This window comes from Heterodontus francisci, chromosome 15 (assembly GCF_036365525.1).
Source record: "Heterodontus francisci isolate sHetFra1 chromosome 15, sHetFra1.hap1, whole genome shotgun sequence".
NCBI classification, from domain to species: domain Eukaryota; kingdom Metazoa; phylum Chordata; class Chondrichthyes; order Heterodontiformes; family Heterodontidae; genus Heterodontus; species Heterodontus francisci.
The window spans coordinates 82239656-82262177 of NC_090385.1; the positions used below are offsets into that span (position 1 = coordinate 82239656).

At 39.9% G+C, this 22522-nt stretch overlaps 1 protein-coding gene across 7 annotated transcripts in view; it reads left to right on the plus strand.

The window, feature by feature from the left end:
• The window catches only part of gpr174 (G protein-coupled receptor 174), a 34799-nt gene extending 13923 nt beyond the window's left edge, over window positions 1-20876 (plus strand). The window contains exons 1-4 of one of the 7 annotated variants that reach the window (XM_068047758.1): window positions 6779-7098; window positions 13644-13904; window positions 16307-16421; window positions 19068-20876. In XM_068047758.1, coding sequence (XP_067903859.1) covers window positions 19699-20661 — 963 coding nt within the window. In that variant the 5' untranslated portion in view covers window positions 6779-7098; window positions 13644-13904; window positions 16307-16421; window positions 19068-19698 and the 3' untranslated portion in view covers window positions 20662-20876. Of the gene's footprint in view, window positions 1-4336; window positions 4361-6778; window positions 7099-7340; window positions 7704-13643; window positions 13905-16306; window positions 16422-19067 lie in introns of those variants that run through there. The other 6 variants (XM_068047760.1, XM_068047756.1, XM_068047757.1 and 3 more) reach the window with 6 other exon arrangements.
• The last annotated feature ends 1646 nt before the right edge of the window (window positions 20877-22522 follow it).

The following is a 22522-nucleotide window of genomic DNA, read 5'->3' on the forward strand; positions in this document are numbered from 1 at the left end:
GCGGAGCCTGAAAACTTGTCAACCTTACTTTTTTATATATTCTTTCATGGGATGTGGGCATCGCTGGCTAGGACAGAATTTATTGCCCGTGAGAAGGTGAAAGTGAGCCATAGCGCTCCTCACATTACCACATATACATTCAAACACCATGCTAGTCAGATTTGCTTTTTCTCATCCGTGTAATTCCTGTTCTTTCTGCACTATTTCTTGTTTTGTTGCTACTTATCCCTCCTAGTTTTCTAGGCACTTTGTGTTTCCTCTCTGATGCAAAATTAGTTCAAACCCTTTCCATGTGGAAGAAGTGTCAGAATGACCCTAAAGTGCTACATCTGATTGTTTCTCAAACTGGAAATAAATGTTTCTTTTAGCTAGATTACCTCTATCACAACAGAATTATGAGTGAGGAAGCTCAGTGAACCTATTTTAGTTCAATTATCCAGAAGGGCCCTAAAATATAAACATTGCAGCACTTAATTGTTCCTTCAATGATTCAAGGAGCTTTGTCTCCACTGCTCCAGTCCATGTATTGATCATTCTTTGTGTGAAGAACCTCCTGATATCAGTCCTGAATTTGCCATCTACTAAATTAAACCTGAGATTCCTTGTCCCACTGTCACACAAGGTTAATTTTATACATTTTTTTTTCAGAATTTACCTTTGCCATACAATTTACTAGCTTGTATACCTGTACGAGATTAACCCTCAGATGCCTCCCTTTCAAGTTTGGAAAGACCAAGTTACAACAGTTATTTCTTCATATCTTAAGGCCACTAAAAGTGAAATCAACCTTGTGGTTCTTCTCTGCAAGACCTCTAGTCTTGGAATATTTCCTTTGTATTTCAGTGACCAGTGAACACTGAAGTCAAGGAATGTCCAACAGAGCACTATACAGTTTTATCACAGCTTCCTTTGACTTCTGTTGTAGCTATTTAGTTAAGCATTTTATTGCAGAGAGTGTGAAGTGATGCATTTTGATAGGAAGAATGAGGAGAAACAATATAAAATAAAGGTCACTGTTACGACCAGGTGAGAAGGAGTCTAGGAGTTCCCTCTCAGCTTTTGCCTGGTTTAACCATAACAGGGTTTAATTTTGAAACACTGTGTTTTTAGCTTCCCCTCTGTGAACCCTTGCTCATTGCTCCAATTGTAAGGCAAATAAATCAATTCAGACAGGTTTTATTAGATTTTAAACAAGAAAAGAAGTAGTTTATTAATCTTAAACTCTAATCCGGTTACCGACTACGAATCTGCGACGCGACCACTCTAGCATGCATATGCGATAAACACACACGCAGATAGAGATAGAAAAGTAGAAAAGAATAAAGGGGAAAAGTTTGAGGCAATAGATGGGTTTCTATTTTACTGTTCTTTGAGTTTGCCGTGTAGTCTTTGGTTGCTGGTCAGACTTGCAAATTGTTGGTGCCCAGTGCGCACTTCAACTTGTTTCGAGGTCAGTGTCTTTTCTCTCTTGAGGTTTACGTGTCTTCCATGGATCCAGTGGCTTGGGAGAATGTGAGAGAGAGTGAGGGCTTCCTTGCTCCAGCTTCAGTTTCAACTGCCTTCTGCCTCTTTCTCTGTGACACAATTCAAAAGAACCCAGGTTGTCCAGCAGGTTAGTCATGTGACTAGCTGGTTTAACCACTTCGTTTTGTGGATTCTGCCATCTTAGCAGTCATCCTGGAATGTGAGCTTCCTCACTTTCAATGTCTGGTGATCAAAGTCCACTTTGGGTTAAGTGGACCAGAGAATAGTCCTTTGTCTCTCCAAGCACTGTCTGTTAGCATGCAAATGTTTTTCCAGTCAAGTGTCTGGTGATTTTTTTAAAAAGTACTTTCTTTACTCAACAGTTCATATGACAAAATTAATATGCCTCATTCTTGGCATGACAATACATTCTAAAAGGTGTGCAGGAGCACAAATAATTGTAGGTGCCAGGGCAGGTTGAAAACATGGCGTGTGGGATCCTGCGCTTTATAAATAGAGGCTGAGAGTACAAAAGCAAGGAAGTTATGGAGTACATTTATAAAACATTGGTTCAGCCTCAACTGGAGTATTGTGTCCAATTCTGAGCAGCACACTTTAGGAAAGATATAAAGGCATTACACAGGGTGCAGAAAAGATTTGTGAGAATGGTACCAGGGACAAGGGACTTCAGTTATGTGGATAGATTGGTGAAGCTGTGGCTGTTCCCCTTAGAGAAGTTTGAGAAGGGATTTGATAGAGGTGCTCAAAATCATGAGGGGTCTGGACAGAGTATATAGAGAGAAACTGGTCCATTGCGGAAGGGTGGCGAACCAGAGGATACTGATTTAAGGTGAAATTCAGAAGAACCAAAGGTGCCTTGAGGAAATTCCTTTTTAAGCAGCGAGTGGTTAGGATCTGGAATGCCTGAGAGTGTGGTGGAGGAAGATTCAATCATCGTTTTCAAAAGAGAATTGGATAATTATCGGAAGAGAAAACATTTGCAGGGCTATGGGGAAAAGGCAGGGGAATGGGACTAGCTGAGTTACTCTTGCAGAGAGATGGCATGGATACTATGGACCAAATGGCCTCCTTCTGTGCTGCAACAATTCTATAATTCTATGATTCTATGTGGTCAGTTTTAGAATTAAACTAAACTCAGATGTTGAAGAGCAACTTGTCGCCTTATATGGCATTGTTTTCCAGTACTTCATATCTTTAAGAATGATGTGCTGGGAAGATATAAAAATAATTCTCTAAACTGTCATCATTACACAACACATCAAAGGTGGATCATTACTTATGGCTTTTGAGCTTTGGACCACCTTGAAACAAAATATTTAACATTTAATTGCAGAGCTTGAGTGGTACAAGAACAAACTGAAAATCACTCTAAGGTATAGTTTGATCCTTTGCCCATTATGATTTATTATTCCCTAAACGGTAGTGCGTGCAGAGAGATCGACTATTGACATGCTGTTCTCCCTTCGTCAGATACAGGAGAAATGCCGTGAACAACAGATGCCCCTCTACATTGCTTTCATTGATCTCACCAAAGCCTTTGACCTCGTCAGCAGACGTGGTCTCTTCAGACTACTAGAAAAGATCGGATGTCCACCAAAGCTACTAAGTATCATCACCTCATTCCATGACAATATGAAAGGCACAATTCAACATGGTGGCTCCTCATCAGAGCCCTTTCCTATCCTGAGTGGTGTGAAACAGGGCTGTGTTCTCGCACCCACACTTTTTGGGATTTTCTTCTCCCTGCTGCTTTCACATGCGTTCAAATCCTCTGAAGAAGGAATTTTCCTCCACACAAGATCAGGGGGCAGGTTGTTCAACCTTGCCCGTCTAAGAGCGAAGTCCAAAGTACGGAAAGTCCTCATCAGAGAACTCCTCTTTGCTGACGATGCTGCTTTAACATCTCACACTGAAGAATGCCTGCAGAGTCTCATCGACAGGTTTGCGTCTGCCTGCAATGAATTTGGCCTAACCATCAGCCTCAAGAAAACGAACATCATGGGGCAGGATGTCAGAAATGCTCCATCCATCAATATTGGCGACCACGCTCTGGAAGTGGTTCAAGAGTTCACCTACCTAGGCTCAACTATCACCAGTAACCTGTCTCTAGATGCAGAAATCAACAAGCGCATGGGTAAGGCTTCCACTGCTATGTTCAGACTGGCCAAGAGAGTGTGGGAAAATGGCGCACTGACACGGAACACAAAAGTCCGAGTGTATCAGGCCTGTGTCCTCAGTACCTTGCTCTACGGCAGCGAGGCCTGGACAACGTATGCCAGCCAAGAGCGACGTCTCAATTCATTCCATCTTCGCTGCCTTCGGAGAATACTTGGCATCAGGTGGCAGGACTATATCTCCAACACAGAAGTCCTTGAAGCGGCCAACATCCCCAGCTTATACACACTACTGAGTCAGCGGCGCTTGAGATGGCTTGGCCATGTGAGCCGCATGGAAGATGGCAGGATCCCCAAAGACACATTGTACAGCGAGCTCGCCACTGGTATCAGACCCACCGGCCGTCCATGTCTCCGTTATAAAGACGTCTGCAAACGCGACATGAAATCGTGTGACATTGATCACAAGTCGTGGGAGTCAGTTGCCAGCATTCGCCAGAGCTGGCGGGCAGCCATAAAGACAGGGCTAAATTGTGGCGAGTCGAAGAGACTTAGTAGTTGGCAGGAAAAAAGACAGAGGCGCAAGGGGAGAGCCAACTGTGCAACAGCCCCAACAAACAAATTTCTCTGCAGCACCTGTGGAAGAGCCTGTCACTCCAGAATTGGCCTTTATAGCCACTCCAGGCGCTGCTTCACAAACCACTGACCACCTCCAGGCGCGTATCCATTGTCTCTCGAGATAAGGAGGCCCAAAAGAAACGGTAGTGTTCCATTTTCTTTTATAAACTAGGTTCTGTCAAATTTCACATGACATAATTTGTACTGATCACCAATTATGGGCTAAAATTGGCAGAGATAGAGACGTTACAGAAACTTCCTATCTGATATACCAGCTGTCATTTTCTTTACAGGAAGATATGATAACTTAGCTTGTAGAACATTACTTAGTTCTTGTTTTGTATGTACATGACACTTCCTGTCATTTTTCAAATGCCCTAGAAATATACCCCTAGAAAAAAATGCCAGTGCTTTGTTAACATTTTTAATTGCTTTGCTGGCCTGAAATACTGCATTTAATGACTTATTCACCTGCATAGATTCCTTTGTTCCTCTACCCCATTCAGTTTCTTATTATCTAAGGTGGGTAGGTGATGTTTCTATTTTTCCTATAAAATGCACCACTTCACATTTCTGCATGTTAAAGTTCATTTTCCACTTAACTGCCCAGTCAATAAGTTTTCTAATGTCTTTTTGTATTATATTGTGTTCTTCCTCAGAGTTCACTAGATGCCCCCAGTTTGATATCATCTGCAAATTTTGATATTGAGTTAATTATTCCTAAGTCCAAATCATTAATATAAATTAGGAATAACAGTGGTCCCAGCACTGATCCTTGTGGAATACTACGTTCTACGTTCCTCCAATCTGAATAACTACCCTTTACCTCTATTTTCTGCTTTCTATTTTAGCCAGTTTGATTTCTATTCAGCTACTTGCCCTGACTCCACATGCCATAACCTTTGTCATGAGGCTACTGTGTGGAACCTTAGCAAAGGCCTTTTGAAAATCCAAGAATGACATCTACTGCATTACCCTTGCCTACTCTTTCTGTTACCTCTACAAACAATTCTATCGGATGACTTAAGCATGATTTAGCCTTTTGCAATCCATGCTATTTTTTATTATATTTTCTATCTTGATGCTCTTCCATCACTTCATTTAGGATAGATTCCCAGTATCTTTCCTTTCACTGGTGTTAAGCTGTCTGGTTGAGAGTCCTCAGGTTTTATTCTATCTCCTTTTTAGTATATAGAAATACTACCTGTCCACAAGACCTTTGGCATTACCCCAACTTCTATGGAACATTTTAAATGAACTAATGCCTCTGCTATCTTCTGCCTACTTTTCTTCTGTATGCATGGGTACAAACTATCCAGACCTGGGGTTTTATCCTCTTTTTATTTTGCTGGCTTGTCAATTATTTTCTCCCTTTCATTCCCAACTCTATTAATAGCCTTTCTAAGCTCATTCTCTAGTGATGTGTCGATTTCATAATCTTCTACAGTGAAAACTGAGGTGAAGTAGTTATTAAATATTTTGCCATCTTTCTATCACTACCTGTGAGTTTAAATTTCTCATCCTTTGGTAGCCCTATCCTTTTCTTTTTAATTTTCCTTATGTCCCAATAGAACACTTTATTTTTCCTTTTTATATTCCTTAATAATTTATTTTCATAATTTAATGAGTTTTTATTTCTCTCCTAAGTTCTTCATATTCCCTTTTGTTCCCACCGTTAGCGTCCAAGTATGTCTTACATGTTTGTTTTTAGATTCAATTTTCCCTTTAGTTATTTATTCATGCAGTGCCCCACGATTAGCTTGCATTTTTGGCTTTTCATGGAATACAGTTCACTTGAACTATTGATTATCCTTTTGAAAGATTTTCCACTATTTTTGTCACTTTATCTTTCAAGATGGTCTCCCTATTTACTTTCTTTAGTTCCACCCTCATTTCCTCATAATTTGCTCCTTTCCAATCTATTAACTTAATCTTTGTCCTTTTTATGTCACTCCCGATTCTAATCTTCAGCCTATGTTGTGATCACTACTACTGAGATGCTCTTCACTCTTACTTCTCTGATCTGTTCAGATTCATTACCCATTACAAGACCCAGCAGTCATTCTTTTCTCCTTGGGCTTCTTACCTATTGAATTCGAAAGGAGTCCTGCAAACACTCAACTCCCTTTTCTCCCTTCATTACTTCATTCTGCCAGTATAATTGGGGTAGTTGAAATTTCTTACAGTTATTATTCTATGCCTGATTCACACCTAGTAGATTTGTCCACATATTTCTTTTTCCAATTCACTTCCACTATTTGGTGCTCTATCATATATCCCATACAAGGGCGATCGATTCCTTCCTATCTTTTAACTCAATCCACATGGATTATGTATCTATCTCATTGCTAATTACATCCTTTCTTTCCACTGCCATCATTTATCTTTAATTAGTACAATTACTTTACCTCCCATCCTTCCTCCCTAAATATGTTTTCACCAGTAATATTTAGGTGAATGAAGCTGATTGGAGAACTGCATTAAATGGAAAGAAAACCCCCTGTTTAGATTCTCGGCATTACTCATGCATTATTGAACATCCCACAGAGTTTAACAAGAACAGCCAGAACATGAGATTTTTTTTGTCAATCCGCCTGCGCAAAACTTTTTACCACATGGGCTTAAAGTGAAACTATCCAGCCCGCTTACAACCTGTCAATCGAACACATCCCTCCATGAAGTTCAGGAGGGCACGGCACTGAAAGGATTTACCATCTCACACAGGATAGCTTGGGGGAAAGAACCCCGACCTTAGCTTTTACAGAAATACAAAAGTGACAAGGAGTAAAGGGAGATGGTATACTGGGAGCAAGGAGATGATACCGTAACATGAGTCAGGAGGCTTACAGTTGAGGAAGCTTCACGAACAGTCTGCTCAGTGGTAAGTACTGTTTGTGTGTGTATATATTCTGATATTAAGATGCACTATTTGTAAATCGCCATCCTTGTTTGGTTCAGCTTGCCTCTGTGACGCTCCTTTTTCTAACACTCTTCCTGTCCCCTACTCTGAGTAAGGAAATCCTCGTTTTCCCCCCCAAAACAGCCCGGTCTGGTCAATGCAGCCGCACCTCCATTGCACATTCAAGCTAAGCGGGGAGCTGGGGCTATGCAAAGATGCGCACGCTGACAGCCAGAATGCTCCTGTTACTCCGTGGACTGTGAATCCCGTGCCCACACCTCCCCCCTCTCGTCTGCTCTCCCCGCCCCAAGCTCAATACACCAGCAAAACGGTGTCGAAACTGCCCGGCCCCCAGGTAATGAAACCCCCAGCGCTTGTAGACTTCATTTACATGAAACCACCGCACGTATAAGCCGAGTGGAAAAAAAAGGAAATATAAAATGTACAGGCTTCGCACAATTCACTCGGCTTGGCTGCAACAGAACCACAGCCCCCGTTATTGGTGCGAGTTAATTTCACAGCAGTTGCAATCTTCAGTCGTTCGAAGCTGGTGTTTGATCAATTTCTCTGCACCTCAGGATGAGGAGGTAAGTGCCTTTTAGTCAGTGTAAACAGCGGGAAATGAGACACAAACATCAACGAACCTTTATCCCCATAACAGTATTTGAAACAAGTCGTCTTCAAGAACGCCAGGTCTGGCATTTATAACATGTTTAATGAGGTGATGTTGCTTTGCTCCATTGTAAATTTGCCATGTTATAGGCTGAAAAACAAGATCTCAACTCGAATTTTTCAGCACAGGAAGGCGTGTGTTGTGCGCAGTTAGCTGTGCATGCGAAATTCGGGCCAACGTTTTGCAGTGAAATCTGTCAAGTTCGCCCCGGCTCGGGACAGCTCCACGTTAATAACCAAATACTCGGCAAGACAAGCTCCTGAGTAGTTTTGCAGTCACTCCGAGTTTGTCAGAATGAGATGCGATCAGAAGGTTGGATCACAAATCAGATACTGTCTAATCACACACCAAAGGAAATCTAGAGTACTTAGTCTGATGAAATATTTCGTTTATTACACCAGACTGATGCAAAATGAAGTTACCTTTTATGTTTAGTCAGTTATGGCAAAAAGTGATGGTTGGGCCATTGGGTTATCATTCCAAACTGACTCGAAATTCAAATGCAACCAGGTTTGAACGCTTTGATCAACCCACGTTTGGTGGTGGGGGAGGAGGCATATGTTTTCAAACTGGAGGGTCCAGAGAACTCAAGAACATCATCCTGCGATTTAAGGGTGACTGAAATTATCATATTTCTAAAATTTTTCGACTTGTTGCTTATCTAGCATGTTATGTTGTTTGGTGAGTGCAACCAAAACACACTAGTGCAGTGATAGCACTATCCCTTTGGATAGAAGATATTGCCTTTTAGAAGTTAAGAGCGTGGTGCCTGTGTCCAGTTCAATAATTGTAGACACCTCCTCCCATAAAATAACTAACAGTTTGAAAGGCGCCCTTGCATAGAGCCTTGGTTAGGTCGCATCTGGAGTACTGCGTTCAGGTCTGAGCACCGCACCTCAGGAAGGATATATTGGCCTTGGACAGAGTGCAGTACAGATTCACCAGAAGGACTGGGATTTGCAGGGTTAAATTATGAGGACAGGTTGCATAGACAAGGCATGTAATCCCTTGAATATAGACCATTAAGGGGTGATCCGATCCAAATGCTTAAGATGTTGAGGATTCAATAATTTGATAGAGAATCTATTCCTTCTGATGTGGTGATCCAGAACAAGGGAGCATTTTAAAAAAAAATTATAGTTAGGACATCTAGGAGGGAAATCAGGAAGCACGTTTTCTGCACAAAGGGCAGGAGAAATCTGGACATCTCTCCCCCAAAAGGCTGTGTATGTGGATAGTTGGAGCTTTCAAACTGGAGATTGATAGATTTGTGTTAGGTAAGGATATCACAGGATATGGAACGAAGGTGAATAAATGGAGTTGAAGTACAGATCAGCCATAATCTAATTGAATGTCAGAGCAGGCTCAAGGGGCTGAATAACCTACTAATGTTCCGAATGTTACTATGTTGTAGGGATAAAAAAAAAAGTCTACATCAAACCTACAAATGTACCCATGTGGAGGATTCAGGCAGGCATAGTCAACAAAGAAATGCTGGTAGCTTTGGTCAAACCCCTTTCATTTTTTGTAACTTAAGCAGTAGGAAACAGACATCTTAGATGAAGTTTAGTTGAACGATGGCTCTGACTAAATAACAGAACATCACCTAGCCCCATCCCACCCCCCCAATCTGATTTGTTCTTGCTTGGATAAGTTTCACCATGTAATGAAAATTTTATACTTCAGTAAAATAATAATCTTGACATACAGTTCAGTTAGGTGGAATCATATTGTTTCAAAGAGAGAACAAATTACACAACAGAATTTATCTAACTTTAATCTCTTTACAATTACTGAACTGATGTAGTGTAATTATGCCAAATAAAGACCGATATTAGGTGAGGATTAAGCAATTAAGAGGTTAAATCAAAACAGGGTTGTAAGGTGCAGCGTTAAAGTTTCAATGATTCTGTGTGGGAAAATTTTCAGTTTCTCTGATGTCAATCTTCTAATAGTGCATGAAGATCAAGGACAGAAAGAATAATTACTCTTAATTTTATTTTCTCCTGATGAAATCTCTTTATTTTAACATTCAGCCCTTCTAATTCCTTTCTGTTGTAGATTTTGAGTTACATGTTGACAATGTCACAATATTGAGATCAGTGTTCACTCGCTCGAGTCCATGCTATCGGTACAGAATTGGAGTCATTTTGACATGTTTAGCATAAATTAGAGAAAATGAAATCAAAGAACTAGCTTTGAAGAGAAGGATCAATATAAATATGATTAGCAGGAGACAATGTATCCATCACAATCATCAACCCAAATAAAGATTATGGAGAAAGGATTACTAATATTCTTTCAAATGTATCTGGTTCATTACTGCTGCTTTAATAAAATAACTTTTGGAACAACATTAACAGTCTTCATCATCTGATTGAATAAAAGAAAATAAAGTATATTAGTATTAAGGTCAGATTCGCAGAGTTAATGTGCGTAAAGTTTGGGTTGAGTAGAACAATATTGAAAACAGTCGAGAGAGCAGGGTGGTCATCAAAGCTAATAAATTCTCACTGGAAGTATTTGGCATCATAAAAACATTTCAGAGCTAAGTTAAAGCAGATTCCAACATTTGTCAGGCAGTAAACATGCTTACTTATTGCTAAGGAATGATTGCAAACACAAACAAATAAGCTGGATTTCAACTAATCAAGATAATAGGACAAGACAATAAGTTACAATAATGGTTGGATGGGAGTTTAGATAGAACCATAATGAACTTCCAAACCTTCGAGGATTTGATATCTTCTTGTTCAGAATGAGAGAGAATGGTTAAAATGAGCTGGAAAAGCAGTTCACAATCCAGGAGCTTGGGATAGTAACATTTAAACTCAGGTTCATCATTCATTGAGTTTCTGATCTCAGACATGCTGTCAAAGGAAGGCAAAGAGCAAATATTAGGCACTTCCATTACCGGAACCAAGGGACAAATGTGAAAATTGACAGATGAGTCATCCTGGGGTGCTATTCTGTATCTATTATCTATTATTGGCCTGTTAAAGAATGATGATAGCAAAGTTTTAATGCAGGTCTTTGGCTTATTTACTTCATGAGAGAGTGATGTTAGAGACATAGAGAGAGGGGAAGAAAATAAATTAGAAAATTAAATGGGGAGGGGCAAAGCTTCAGTTCCAAGCTACGACCACCAAATTTGAAACCATGTTAACGAAAATCAAAGCTTTAAAATACCAAGTTTGTTATTGCCCTCACTCCATGGCCTAACTATAACCTAGTGCTATTATTAATTAAAAAGGGATATGGTTTCAGAGCTGTAGCGCAGTCAAAACCTAACAGTAACTGAGCGACACCTTGATGCCGAGTGTTGGGAATATGCTGCTGAAGCAATGAACTGGTAAAACAATGTTAGCACCAATATTCAAGCACTATTTGGCTCATGCTCCTATCTTTGTAATCACAGCCTGGAAGAAATCGTTCAGGATACACATTAGATAAATGCTGGCTATGGGTCATATCCATTTTTCAGTCCTTAATTTTATAATTAAGAGTGTATTCACACACCATCTTTAATATCACTGGAATGGTTCCACAGCGATGTTAAAGATAGCGCAAGGCTGAAATTCAGAGTTTGGGGTGTAGAAATTGAAAGTTCTGACCAAACTATGAGGGATGGGTTGGGGGGTCTGGTTGGTGCAGAAGTTTGGAACTGCTGGATTTCCACTCCATCATAAATTCCAAAATAAGTGGGTAACCCTCATTCGTTGACCATCTAAGTTTGGGTGAGTATCATGGTTTACACTGAGTGCCTGATAAAGAGAACAAAGGTAATCAATTCTGGCTGGATTCACTGCCTTCTGCTGCAGTGAGAAAAAATTAGGGCCTTGAGCTCCCTCAGAGTAGTGGGACATTGACTTGAATCATGAGTATGTCGGTAGGGTAGGTGCTTCTGTTGCGTGTGCAACCCCCCCCCCCCCCCACCCCCCAATCTAGATCGTAAAATGAACCCATCCCCAGGTTTTCAGATGTGGTCGAAGGCCTGACCAGTTGGTGGACAGAGGTCCTGCCTCCCCCTTTCAGAGACCTGAATAGGAATCAAGAAATCTTGGGCCTGGTATTGTCACCCCAGCTGATGACAGATACATTGCATCTCCAGCTCCTGGTAGTGTCAGACCCAAACCACAGGTCTTGGACTGGAGCAGTTTTCAACAATGTTGATACCAATGGGCCAAGTTAAGCAGAGCTAGAGGAGAATTATTTTAAATGTCTCAATTCATTCCCCAAGTAGTTGTCTCTCCTATGGATAACATTGACTACATGATAATAGTTCAAAATTTACAAAACTAAATGTATCATAACTGCATGCTGTCTCTGTACAAACAAACTCAGCTCTATTTTTGATAGTTTCAGATATAAGTCAACCCGCTAAACTGAAAGTGGACTTGAGTAGCGATTCAATCCCAATTCAGTTGCTCATGTGAATTCATCACATCTGACTCTTTTCATGCCTCTCTGGGTTTGGGGAGGTGAAGCAGATGAGTAAGAGCACTTGCAGGGACTGTTAAGGAATCAAAGCTTGCTCAGGTTATGTCATGATTCACAGAAGTTCCAGGATATATATTAGGCTTATTAACAAAGTTGAAGCTATGGGATGAAAGGGACACCAGCTGCATGGATACAAAACTGGCTGAGGGATAGAAAACAGACCTTTGTGGTGAATGGCCGTTTTTCAGACTGGAGTGAGGTATATAGTGGTGTTCCCCAAGGTTCAACTAGGACCACTGCTGTTTTTGTTATACATTAATGACTTGGACTTAGGGGTACAGAGCACAATTTTAAAATGTGCAGATATTAAACTTGCAAGTGTAGTAAACAGCAAGGAAGTTAGTAATTGACTTCAAGAGGACATGGACTGGTGGAATGCATGGACACCTGGCAAATGAAATTCAATGCAGAATAATGTGAGATAATATATTTTGGTATAAAGTATGAGGAAAGACAATACATACTAAATGATATCATTTTAAAGGGGATGTAAGAAGAGAGAGACCTGGGCTGGGGCGGGGGTGGGGGGCGGGTGGTGTTTATGTACAAATCTTTGACGGTGGCAGGAGAGGTTAACAAAACGGTTAATAAAACAAATGGGGTCTTGGACTTTAAATAAAGGCATAGGATACAAAAGCCAGGAAGTTCTGCTAAACACATATAAAACACTAGCTTGGCCTGAGCTGGGTTATTGTGTCCAATTCTGGGCACCACACTTTAGGAAGGGCGTGAAGGTTTTGGAGAGGGTACAAAAGAGATTTATTAGAAGGGTTCAGGGTTGAGGGATCACAGTTATATGAATAGTCTGGAGAAGGTGGGGTGCTTTCCTTACAGCAGAGAAGGCTAGGAGAAGATATTTAAAAATATGAAGAGTTAGGTGTAATAAATTTCCCATGGTTGAAAGGTTAATAACCAGAGGGCACCAATTTAAGCTGATTGGCAAAAGAAACAGAGGAGACATGAGGAAAAACTCTTTTATGCAATGAATAGGTAAGATTTGGAATGGGATAGAATGGTGGATACAGATTCAATAGCAGCCTTCAAAAGGGATTGGATAAATTTGAAGGGAAAAAAATGCAGGAATATGTGGAAAGTGCAGTGGAGTGGGACTAACTGGGTTATTCTTTGAAAGAGCTAGCACAGGTTTGATGGCCCAAATGGCTGTCTTCTGTGCAGTACTATTTGATGACAGTTCAGTTGCCTGACTTTTTACAGTCAAGAAGCTAAATTTTGGTACTGGCTTTAAAAGTATGATTGTGACCTGACCCCCAACTCCCACCCCTTGCAATTATGATCACAAAATAAGTCATGCAAGTCAATTAAAACATACAGAAAACATTTCTTATCCTTTCAGAGCACAATAATACAAACAGGAAATTTAAGTTGGAGCCAACTCCTCGTTGCCATAAAGAAAACAGAATGATCAGAATGAGAGGAGTCTCAACAGCAAAGAGCAATATCTTATGCAAGATACAACTGAAATTAGACAGATGTTGCAAGTCTGGAGATGGAGAGTGGAGTCTGCAGGGCACAGGGCAACACAGACAACATTAGTTATTCTGTAGTTGTAAAAATCCAATGTTTAATGTATGAATTAACAGAAGGAGCTTAAGATGTAAGTGAAAGATGACAGACTGTTTTTATAACAGGGTCATAACATCATCTGGAAGTGAAGAGAAATAAATGAATGGTCATTGCGTGGCCCACACTCAAACCAACTCTGGAAACAACACTGGCTGCTTTTCTATTCTGACTATGTGGAGATTGCTGTTTTGAACAAACATTCTAATTTTTTACAATTAAGTTGGGCCCCTGATGTTGTCTTTAAGCAGAGGGGAGATAACAACAAACTGAAAAAAAAACTCCTTATGGTGTGGAATACATTGCCTGAAAGGGTGGCAAAAGCAGATTCAATGGCAACATTCAAACAGAAATTGGATAAATATTTGAAAATTAAAAATTTGCAGAGCTACAAGGAAAGGGTGGAGGAGTGGGACTGATTAAATAACTTTTGCAAAGAGCTCACACAGGTTCTTTCTGTGCTTTAAGATCCATGTCCCTATTATTCAGAACAAAGTATTTCATTTTTAAAATAGCAATTTTGCCTTCTTTACTACACCTCATACTTCCAATTTGAGCATAATTTTATAAAAGGAAAATGAACTACAATACATAACATTTTTTACTTCCGAATAAAAATTCAAGGAAGCCTGCTTTGAACTTAGAATACAATCATATGTCTTAAAACTAGGATATCTGACATTATTGAGTCATTTTCATAACTTTTAGCTGATGAATCTCTTTTCCTATATACATTCTGTTAACTATATCTGTAGGGTATAAATTAAAGTGCGACATCTTTATGGCGTAATCAATGCATTGAAGCCGATAATTGTTTGGCTGTAAATGCATAGCTCAGTCTTGTTTTCGAAGTTTTGTATTCAGCACTCTAAAAGAAATGCTGTCAAAAAATCTTGTCACATTCTGAAAAATATAATCGATCACTGCTTTAAGGGTAAAGCATGAAACACGAACATCCTGTCTTTGAAGAGACTTAAGGCCAGACTTCTGCTTTATGCAAGGGTTTTTGTTAACTGCAGTATGTGTATTTTAACTGAACTACAAGCTGTAATGTTGTGACATACTTATGGCAATCCACATGCTGAGCCATTTAGAGAGTGGGACTAGTCACATTTTGGTTCGTATTGTGATGTGACAACTTTTATCTACATGATGGTGCAAACTGACTCTGTTTCAGTCATGTGGTGATGGGTCTACAACAGTAGCCACTAAAAGTCAAAGACGACAGGTTTTGTGTAGACGGATTCAGTTCCATGAAGGTGAGAATCCTCCAGTTCACTTAAAAATTGGGGCTCCACTGTACCGATACTGCATACAAGCAAAAAATAAGTTAGCTTTGAGAATAATGACAAAATGGAAGGGGCGCAGCATTGTGACATGGTGCATATTAATATAAAATTCAATTCTCTTTCTGTATAGAGGAGCCAAACAACACAGATGCAAGTTGTTCAATATAAATCTGCTCTTACAATTTTCATCCCTATTAACCTCCTTTGTCACTGGCATCTTTCCATGGGATGTATGTGGATTGGCTAAACAATAAAGACTGCATTTGCACTTAAGCTTTACAGTTTGCTTGCTTGGTACCTTCATTGATTTCCTGTTGAATAAATTGAAATGCATTTCCCAACTAATTTGTAGATGCGGCTCATATTCAATGACGTAAAATCATCTGACTGTTTTTAACAGCAGAATTTGTAATATTTACTGATGGGGGAAGGGGAATGAGAGTCCTTTACAAGAGAAGGATGAGATTATAATTTTTGTTATGCCGTCAACTACAAAATATATCTGCTATTATATATATTAGGCAGCAAGATTGAGAAGGGCAGAGTTCTTTTCTCTGAAATTGACTAAGAGACCTGATAGAGGCCTTTAAAATTATGAAAGGAGTTGATAGGGCGGATGTGGAGTAATTGTTTCCACTTGTGGGTCAGCCCAGAACCAGTAGGTAAAAATGTAAGATGACCACGAACAAATCAAATAAAGAATTTAGAAGGAATTTCTTTACACATGGCAATGAGAATGTGAAACTTTCTGCCACATGGTGTGGCTGAAGCAGAGAGCATTGATATATTTAAGGGGAGGCAAGAAACAGTGGGAAGGGAATAGAGGCAGACAGGGCAGGGTAAGAAGAGGTAGTTAGAGTGGGAGGAGTCTCTCTTAGAGCACAAACACTGGCATAGGTGAGCTGAGTGGTTTATTTCTGTACTGCATAATCCATGTAATTCTGTGTAACTGGAGGCAATTGTTATGAGATCAGATGCCTCATGAATTCACCTCTAGACAGAAGCTTGTCAAAACAAATACAATCAAAATGAGACTGCAGTGATAAGCAAATTATTGGAACATAGCTGAATAGCACTGCATTGTTTGTGACAATGTTAAGTATATTTTTTAAGAGTAAATTATTATTTTTCTGACATTGTTCCATAGATAACCAAGGCCAGCATGGAGCAGCATTGTAAAACCAAGGCTGCAATCGTGATAAGTAAGAAATAGAATGAGACAACATTGCGCATTAGGACCAACAAATCCAAATTGATACGAAGTAAGTTTTATTGATAATTGGAATTTCCTGTAGCTCTGGAGTGACTGTTTCGCCAGTACTTCTAGTGTTACAAAAATAAATGTGGATTGCAATTTCCTTACTTTGTTTTATACACCTGTGTAATAATTACCATAACAGCTTTATTTCAAATTTGAAATTAATTATTAGTTGACTCAGTTACTTGCAAATTACTCTGTCAAATGCAAATGAGAGTGAAACCTTAATGACCCATTGGGATTTTCCCCCAACCTTCCCCATCAATAATGGAAAGTGAAAATAATTGAGAGTGTCAAATTTTTGATGCTGCATGTTTGGTATTGCAATAATCCAAGAACTAGCATGAAAACCAGTGCAATACATGACCCAGCATAAACTGTAATTGTTCTTGGGGTCTGAAGTCAATTCATTAGAGAGGATACAAGTGTCAGTTGGTTGTGCAGTCCACTTCTTCTAACTGCAACTAACAGATTATTTAGTCATTATCTCATTGCTGTTTGTGGCAGCTTGCTCTGCACAAATTGGCTGTCAAGTTTCCTACAATACAACAGTGACAACACTTTGTAATGACTGGAAGTGGTCTCAGGCTCCCGTCTCAGCTCTTTCCTGGTTTGGCCGTAACAGGGTTTGACTTTTTAAAACACAATGTCTTCAGCTTCACCTCAGTGATTCTTTGCTCACTGCTTTCTAATTTTAAACAAACCAATCATGCTTTCTTAGGTTTAAACAGGAAATAAGTATATTAATCTTAACAGTCTAACTCAGCTAAAACTACTAAAAATACATGACACAACCACGCTAGTATACATGCGCGATAAACACACACACAAATAGATAGAGGAGGAGAAAGAATTAAAGGGGGAGGGTGTGAAGTAGTAAATGGAATTCAGTTACTGTCTTTGGTTTAGATGTAAAGACCTTGATTGGAGTTAAGTCTTGCAGTTCTCGTTGGGGCCCAGTGCACACTTTCAAACTTGTTTCGCTGGTACCAGAAGGCTGAAACAAGACTTAAGTCTTGAGACTTAAGTTGCTTCCGTGGCTCCCTGGGATGTTGCTAGGGAGAGAGAGAGAAGGGCGCTTTCTTCATGAAGTTAAATTGCAGTCTGCCCCAAACCTTTCTGTGAGGCACAATTCAAGCAATTCCCAGGTTGGCCAGCAGGTTAGTAATGTGACCAGCTCTTTGTTTGAAACAGCATCACCTGCGAAGGTTGTTGATTTTTCAAAGCTTACGAGACCCACTCGCTGGGGGAGTGGGGGAGGGTGGAGTGTTGGCTCTTACACAGACAATGACTCTCAATGTCTTTGATCATCACTATTGACAAAACCCATCTGGCTAATTGAATCATAGAGCACTCCCATTGTCTCTCTATGCAACTGTCTCTCAGAATGCAAATGTGCAGCCATGTTTTCAGCTATTCAGCTCTGTGGTCATTTTCAACAAGTTATGCCCAATGTCCAATAAAAGTTCAAACAGTGTTCCATATGACGAAATTGATATGCAGTGTGGTTTCATCACAGCTTCAAAAGTCCTTAAGCAAAATCTGCAGATGCTGAAAATCTGAAAAGAAAAACACAAATTCTGGAAATACTCAGCAGATTTGGCAGCATCTGTGGAGAGCGAAACAGACTTAGCATTTCAGGCTGATGACCTCTTGTCAGAACTGGAAAAGGTTAGAAATGTACCACTTTTACAACCTTTTAAACTCAACATTGCATTCAACAATTTCAGATCACAACTATGGTGCCCATATCTTTGGTACTGGTAATGAAATAAAATCAGAAAGTGTTGGAAATACTCAGGTCTGGCAGTATCTATGGAGAGAGAAACAGAGTTAATGTTTCAGATTGAGGACCCATCAACCTGAAACATTAATTTCTGTTTCTCTCTCCACAGATACTGCCAAATCTGCTGAGTATTTCCAGCACTTTCTGTTTTTGTTTCAGATTTCCAGCATGCACAGTATTTTGCTCTTATTATCGGTAATGGTAATGGTTCTGCTGTTGCCATTTACAACTCATCTAGATCCATCTTTTTGTGTCTTTATTACCCTACCTTTCCTTTGCACCATCATCCTTGTCAGTGAATCACTCCAGCCTTCCACCCCGTCACAGACCTACTCTTTTGTTCTAATCTCCCCCCTCCCCTTCCTTTGCCCTGCCTCCAAACTTGTTTAAAATTGGTACATCTCGAATCTTTCCAGTTCAGGCAAAAGGTCACTGACCTGAAAGTTTAACTCTGTTTCTCTCCCCACAGATGCTTTCCAGCATTTTTTGCTTTTTACTTCAAAAGTACTTCACTGGGTGTAAAAAAAATAAATGTTTTGGGATTGTCTACTGTGGTTAAAAGAATTACAGAAATGTACGTTCTTTTTAATTAGAGCGTTGGACAATTAGAACACAGAATGAGAGATTCGCTGTGAATCTCAAAGGTAGACAAAATATATATTGTAGTCATTTGAGTAATGGTGTATTCATACCCATATATAAGGAACACGATTCTCAAGCCTTTCCTGCTGTGGCAGTAACCTGTGTATATATTTCCACTAAATAAGCCCATCAATTTAACATCTTTTGTTATAATTTCTGTTCGGGAAAGTAGTGATCATTTGGCTTGAGGTAAATCTCTATTTTCTATCCGTCATTTTCCAGAAAGCTAGCTTCAGCGAGGCCTTTGGCAGAAAAGCTGAGTGGAGACCTGAATGCTTTCAAAGTACTGGCTTATCTAAACCATGAACTAAACTGCACGTGAGTGGGTCAGAGGAAACGCTTGTCGATGTCACCCCACCAGCACAGTACTCGCTGCATGAAGTAGAAGTGAATTTTACCAGCTCGTGAGCGCATTAGGAGGGAGTAAACAGAGTGATCGCCTGAAATGTCACGAAGAAGTTCCCAAGGAGGAAAATGGGGAGCAGAAAAATACCATTGAACGACACTGGGGTAAATTGAAGGACATTCTTAGACACCCACACCAAACCGATGGCAAGGGCCTCACCTGTTAAACTCTGTATGCCCATTTTACCTGCGGATTTTGAGTCCTTCTAAATAATGTCTACAACCTGAAGTTAGCATTGGATCAATGTTTAATAGTTAAGAAAGATCACAGCAAATTGAAGAATTGACACTGCTGTACTCAAAAATCTGCGGAATAACGTTGACTGAAGAATTTGTTCCATTGATTTTCATTTTTTTTTCAATCCCCTGGAGACATTTTTCAGGTTCTATACCCAAGTTCGTCCAGACTCAAGTCAGATTTATTCTGCGTTAGAAGGTTAATTGGAAAATGTTGAACAATTCAACAAACTGCGTGAAAGAAAGCAGAGAATTTACTGATTTCATGTATGCTGTCGTGTACGCTATAATATTTATACCTGGATTAATAGCAAATGTTCTGGCACTCTGGGTGTTCCATGCTTATGTCAAGGAAACGAAGAGGGCGGTGATATTCATGATTAACTTGGCCATTGCTGACTTGGCACAGATTTTGTCTTTACCGCTCCGGATTTTCTACTACCTGAACCATGCCTGGCCTTTTGGTAACTTTTTGTGCATGTTTTGTTTCTACCTGAAGTATGTGAACATGTACGCGAGTATATTCTTTCTGGTCTGCATCAGTGTCCGACGGTGCCTGTTTCTGATCCAACCTTTCAAGTATAATGACTGTAAACGCAGGTACGACGTCTATGTGAGTATCATAGGGTGGCTCATGGTGGGAGCCGCTTGCCTGCCCTTCCCACTAATGAGGCTGGATACGAACAACAGTTCCAACCATGGCCACCGCTGCTTTGCAGACCTTCCGATAATCGAAATTGGGATCCCTACCTCCGTTGCCATGGTGACACTGGCTGAACTAACAGGATTTGTGCTACCCCTCGTCATTACGATGATCTGCTCTTGGAAAACCATCATGTCCCTGCGAGAGAAAAAACCAGTTTTGCAAGACAGTGGGGAAAAGAAGAAAGCCTTCAAGATGGTGCTGACCTGCGGAATAGTCTTCCTGGTTTGTTTTGCGCCCTATCATATTACCTTCCCCTTGCATTTTTTGACTATAGCAAGGCGCATTGAAGATTGTTCCAGCAAGAAAATCATCCTGACCTTGCACGCGATTGCGTTGTGTCTCGCCAGCCTGAACTGCTGCCTGGACCCAGTCATATACTATTTCACAACTGATGAGTTTAGGAGAAGACTGTCACGGCAAGAAAACAGTGAGAACGGTATTCAGCTCAACTCCAAGGAATATGGGTGAGGATTTCCGCAATGGAAACGCATTTTGAACGTTCAGCTTCTTTGCAAAAGTGAAAATAGCGACATGGAAAGGGCATCAATTGTTCATCTGGGCCTCTGCGGCCAAGGTGTAAATTTTATTTTTCAGTGTTATTTAGCATATTTATATAAAATATTTGTATATGATGTACTTTTTTCTACAGAAATATGAATCTTTACGATGAAGAGTTTTTAAAATGGTTGTCTCGCGTGTTCTATTTTGAGAATTTTGCAGAGAAAAGCCGAGTGCGTTTGAAGAGCAGCCGATCACATGCAGCAATTCTTCTGTTGCCCAGTGATGTGCCTTAAATAGATTTATAGGGTGACATTTCGGTTCTGTGGTAACATTTCCACTTCAGTGATGATGGTCTTTATGAGTGAGTCTGTCCTATGAGTGAGAGTTTCGGTGGAAACACGTGCTGGCTGATTTGACGTTTGGCATTAATTTGACTGAGAACCTAAGTGGGCGGGATAAGAAATCATCCGAAATAAATATATATTTTAGCCAATTATTTGATCCCAGGTAATTCAAATAAAATGACTCAGCATTTTAAAGTGGGGTTTCTTCTTTGCACATTTTAAAGTATCTCTTTTCCATAAATTAAGTCACTAATTAGTTTCCATCAATTAGCTCATTCTATTGGTTATGCATTAGAAACCAGTAAATAACGTGGAGAAATATAAACGCTGTGTTCCAAAGCGAATATGCAAATGTTTCAACTAGAACAGCTGCTGGTTACAACACCTGCCTGTAGTTGAGAATGAAATCTCCTTTAAAAGAAGGGCTGGTTAACTGGTGATGCGACTCAGTCACTGGCGAAAAACTGCTACCCCTCTATTCAGTTTTACCCAGTTCTGGTATCTGACGTTCCTTAAAAATGAGTCACTGACCAAAATAAAAATTCAAATCCAGAAATTTAGATTGCTTTTAAAAGACAGACTGTAAAATGGCCAAATTAATCAACGTTTTTGTTCATGATATAAATATTCTGAATAAATAGGTCAAACCTCTGATCATTTACATCATAGTTAAATGAACAATGTTGGCATAATTGACTGTTGTGTAAAGCACTTAGAACTTGCAGTGAATGTATTAACACAACTGACTCAGCAATAGGACACTTGGCTCACAGAACCAACTCTGCCATGTTATTCACTATTCCCTAAACCAGGAGTCGGCAACGTTAATAACAAGAGCAACCATATTTTAACTTTAGTCAAAAACACGATATCTTAAAAGCCAGAATGCTGCGACTAAAATGCCAATAATAATGAAAATCTTCTAAAGATTCCCATTGATTCTGCATCGATGTGGAATGCACTGACCACAAAGGACTTCCTTATAGCCCTTTCATGAAAAAAATGCCTTCCAGAAACAAATGTAACCAAATGAATTCTAATTATAAAATTGTAAACCCATGTCACCATCAGTAACGATAAATTTGGTTATAGATTATATCTACCAATTCAGGTTTATTTATTTCCCTTTTATTAGCTTGGTTAGAATCATAAAATAGTTACAACACAGAAGGAGGCCATTCAGCCTATCATGTCTGTACTCGCTCTCTGCAAGAGAAAGTCACCTCGTCCCACTCCCCTGCTTCCCCACCAGCCCTGCAAATGTTTTCTCGTCAGATAATTGTCCAATTCTCTTTTGAGGGCTTTGCTTGAATCTGCCTCCACCACTCTCAGGCAGTGCATTCCAGATCCTAACCACTCGCTGTGTAAAAAAGATTTTCCTCGTGCTACTGTGGCTTCAATTTTTTCTGAGTCAGAAGATTGTGGGTTCAAACCTTACACCAGGGTTAAATCACACCTCAGTGCAACATTGAAGGAGAGTGCAT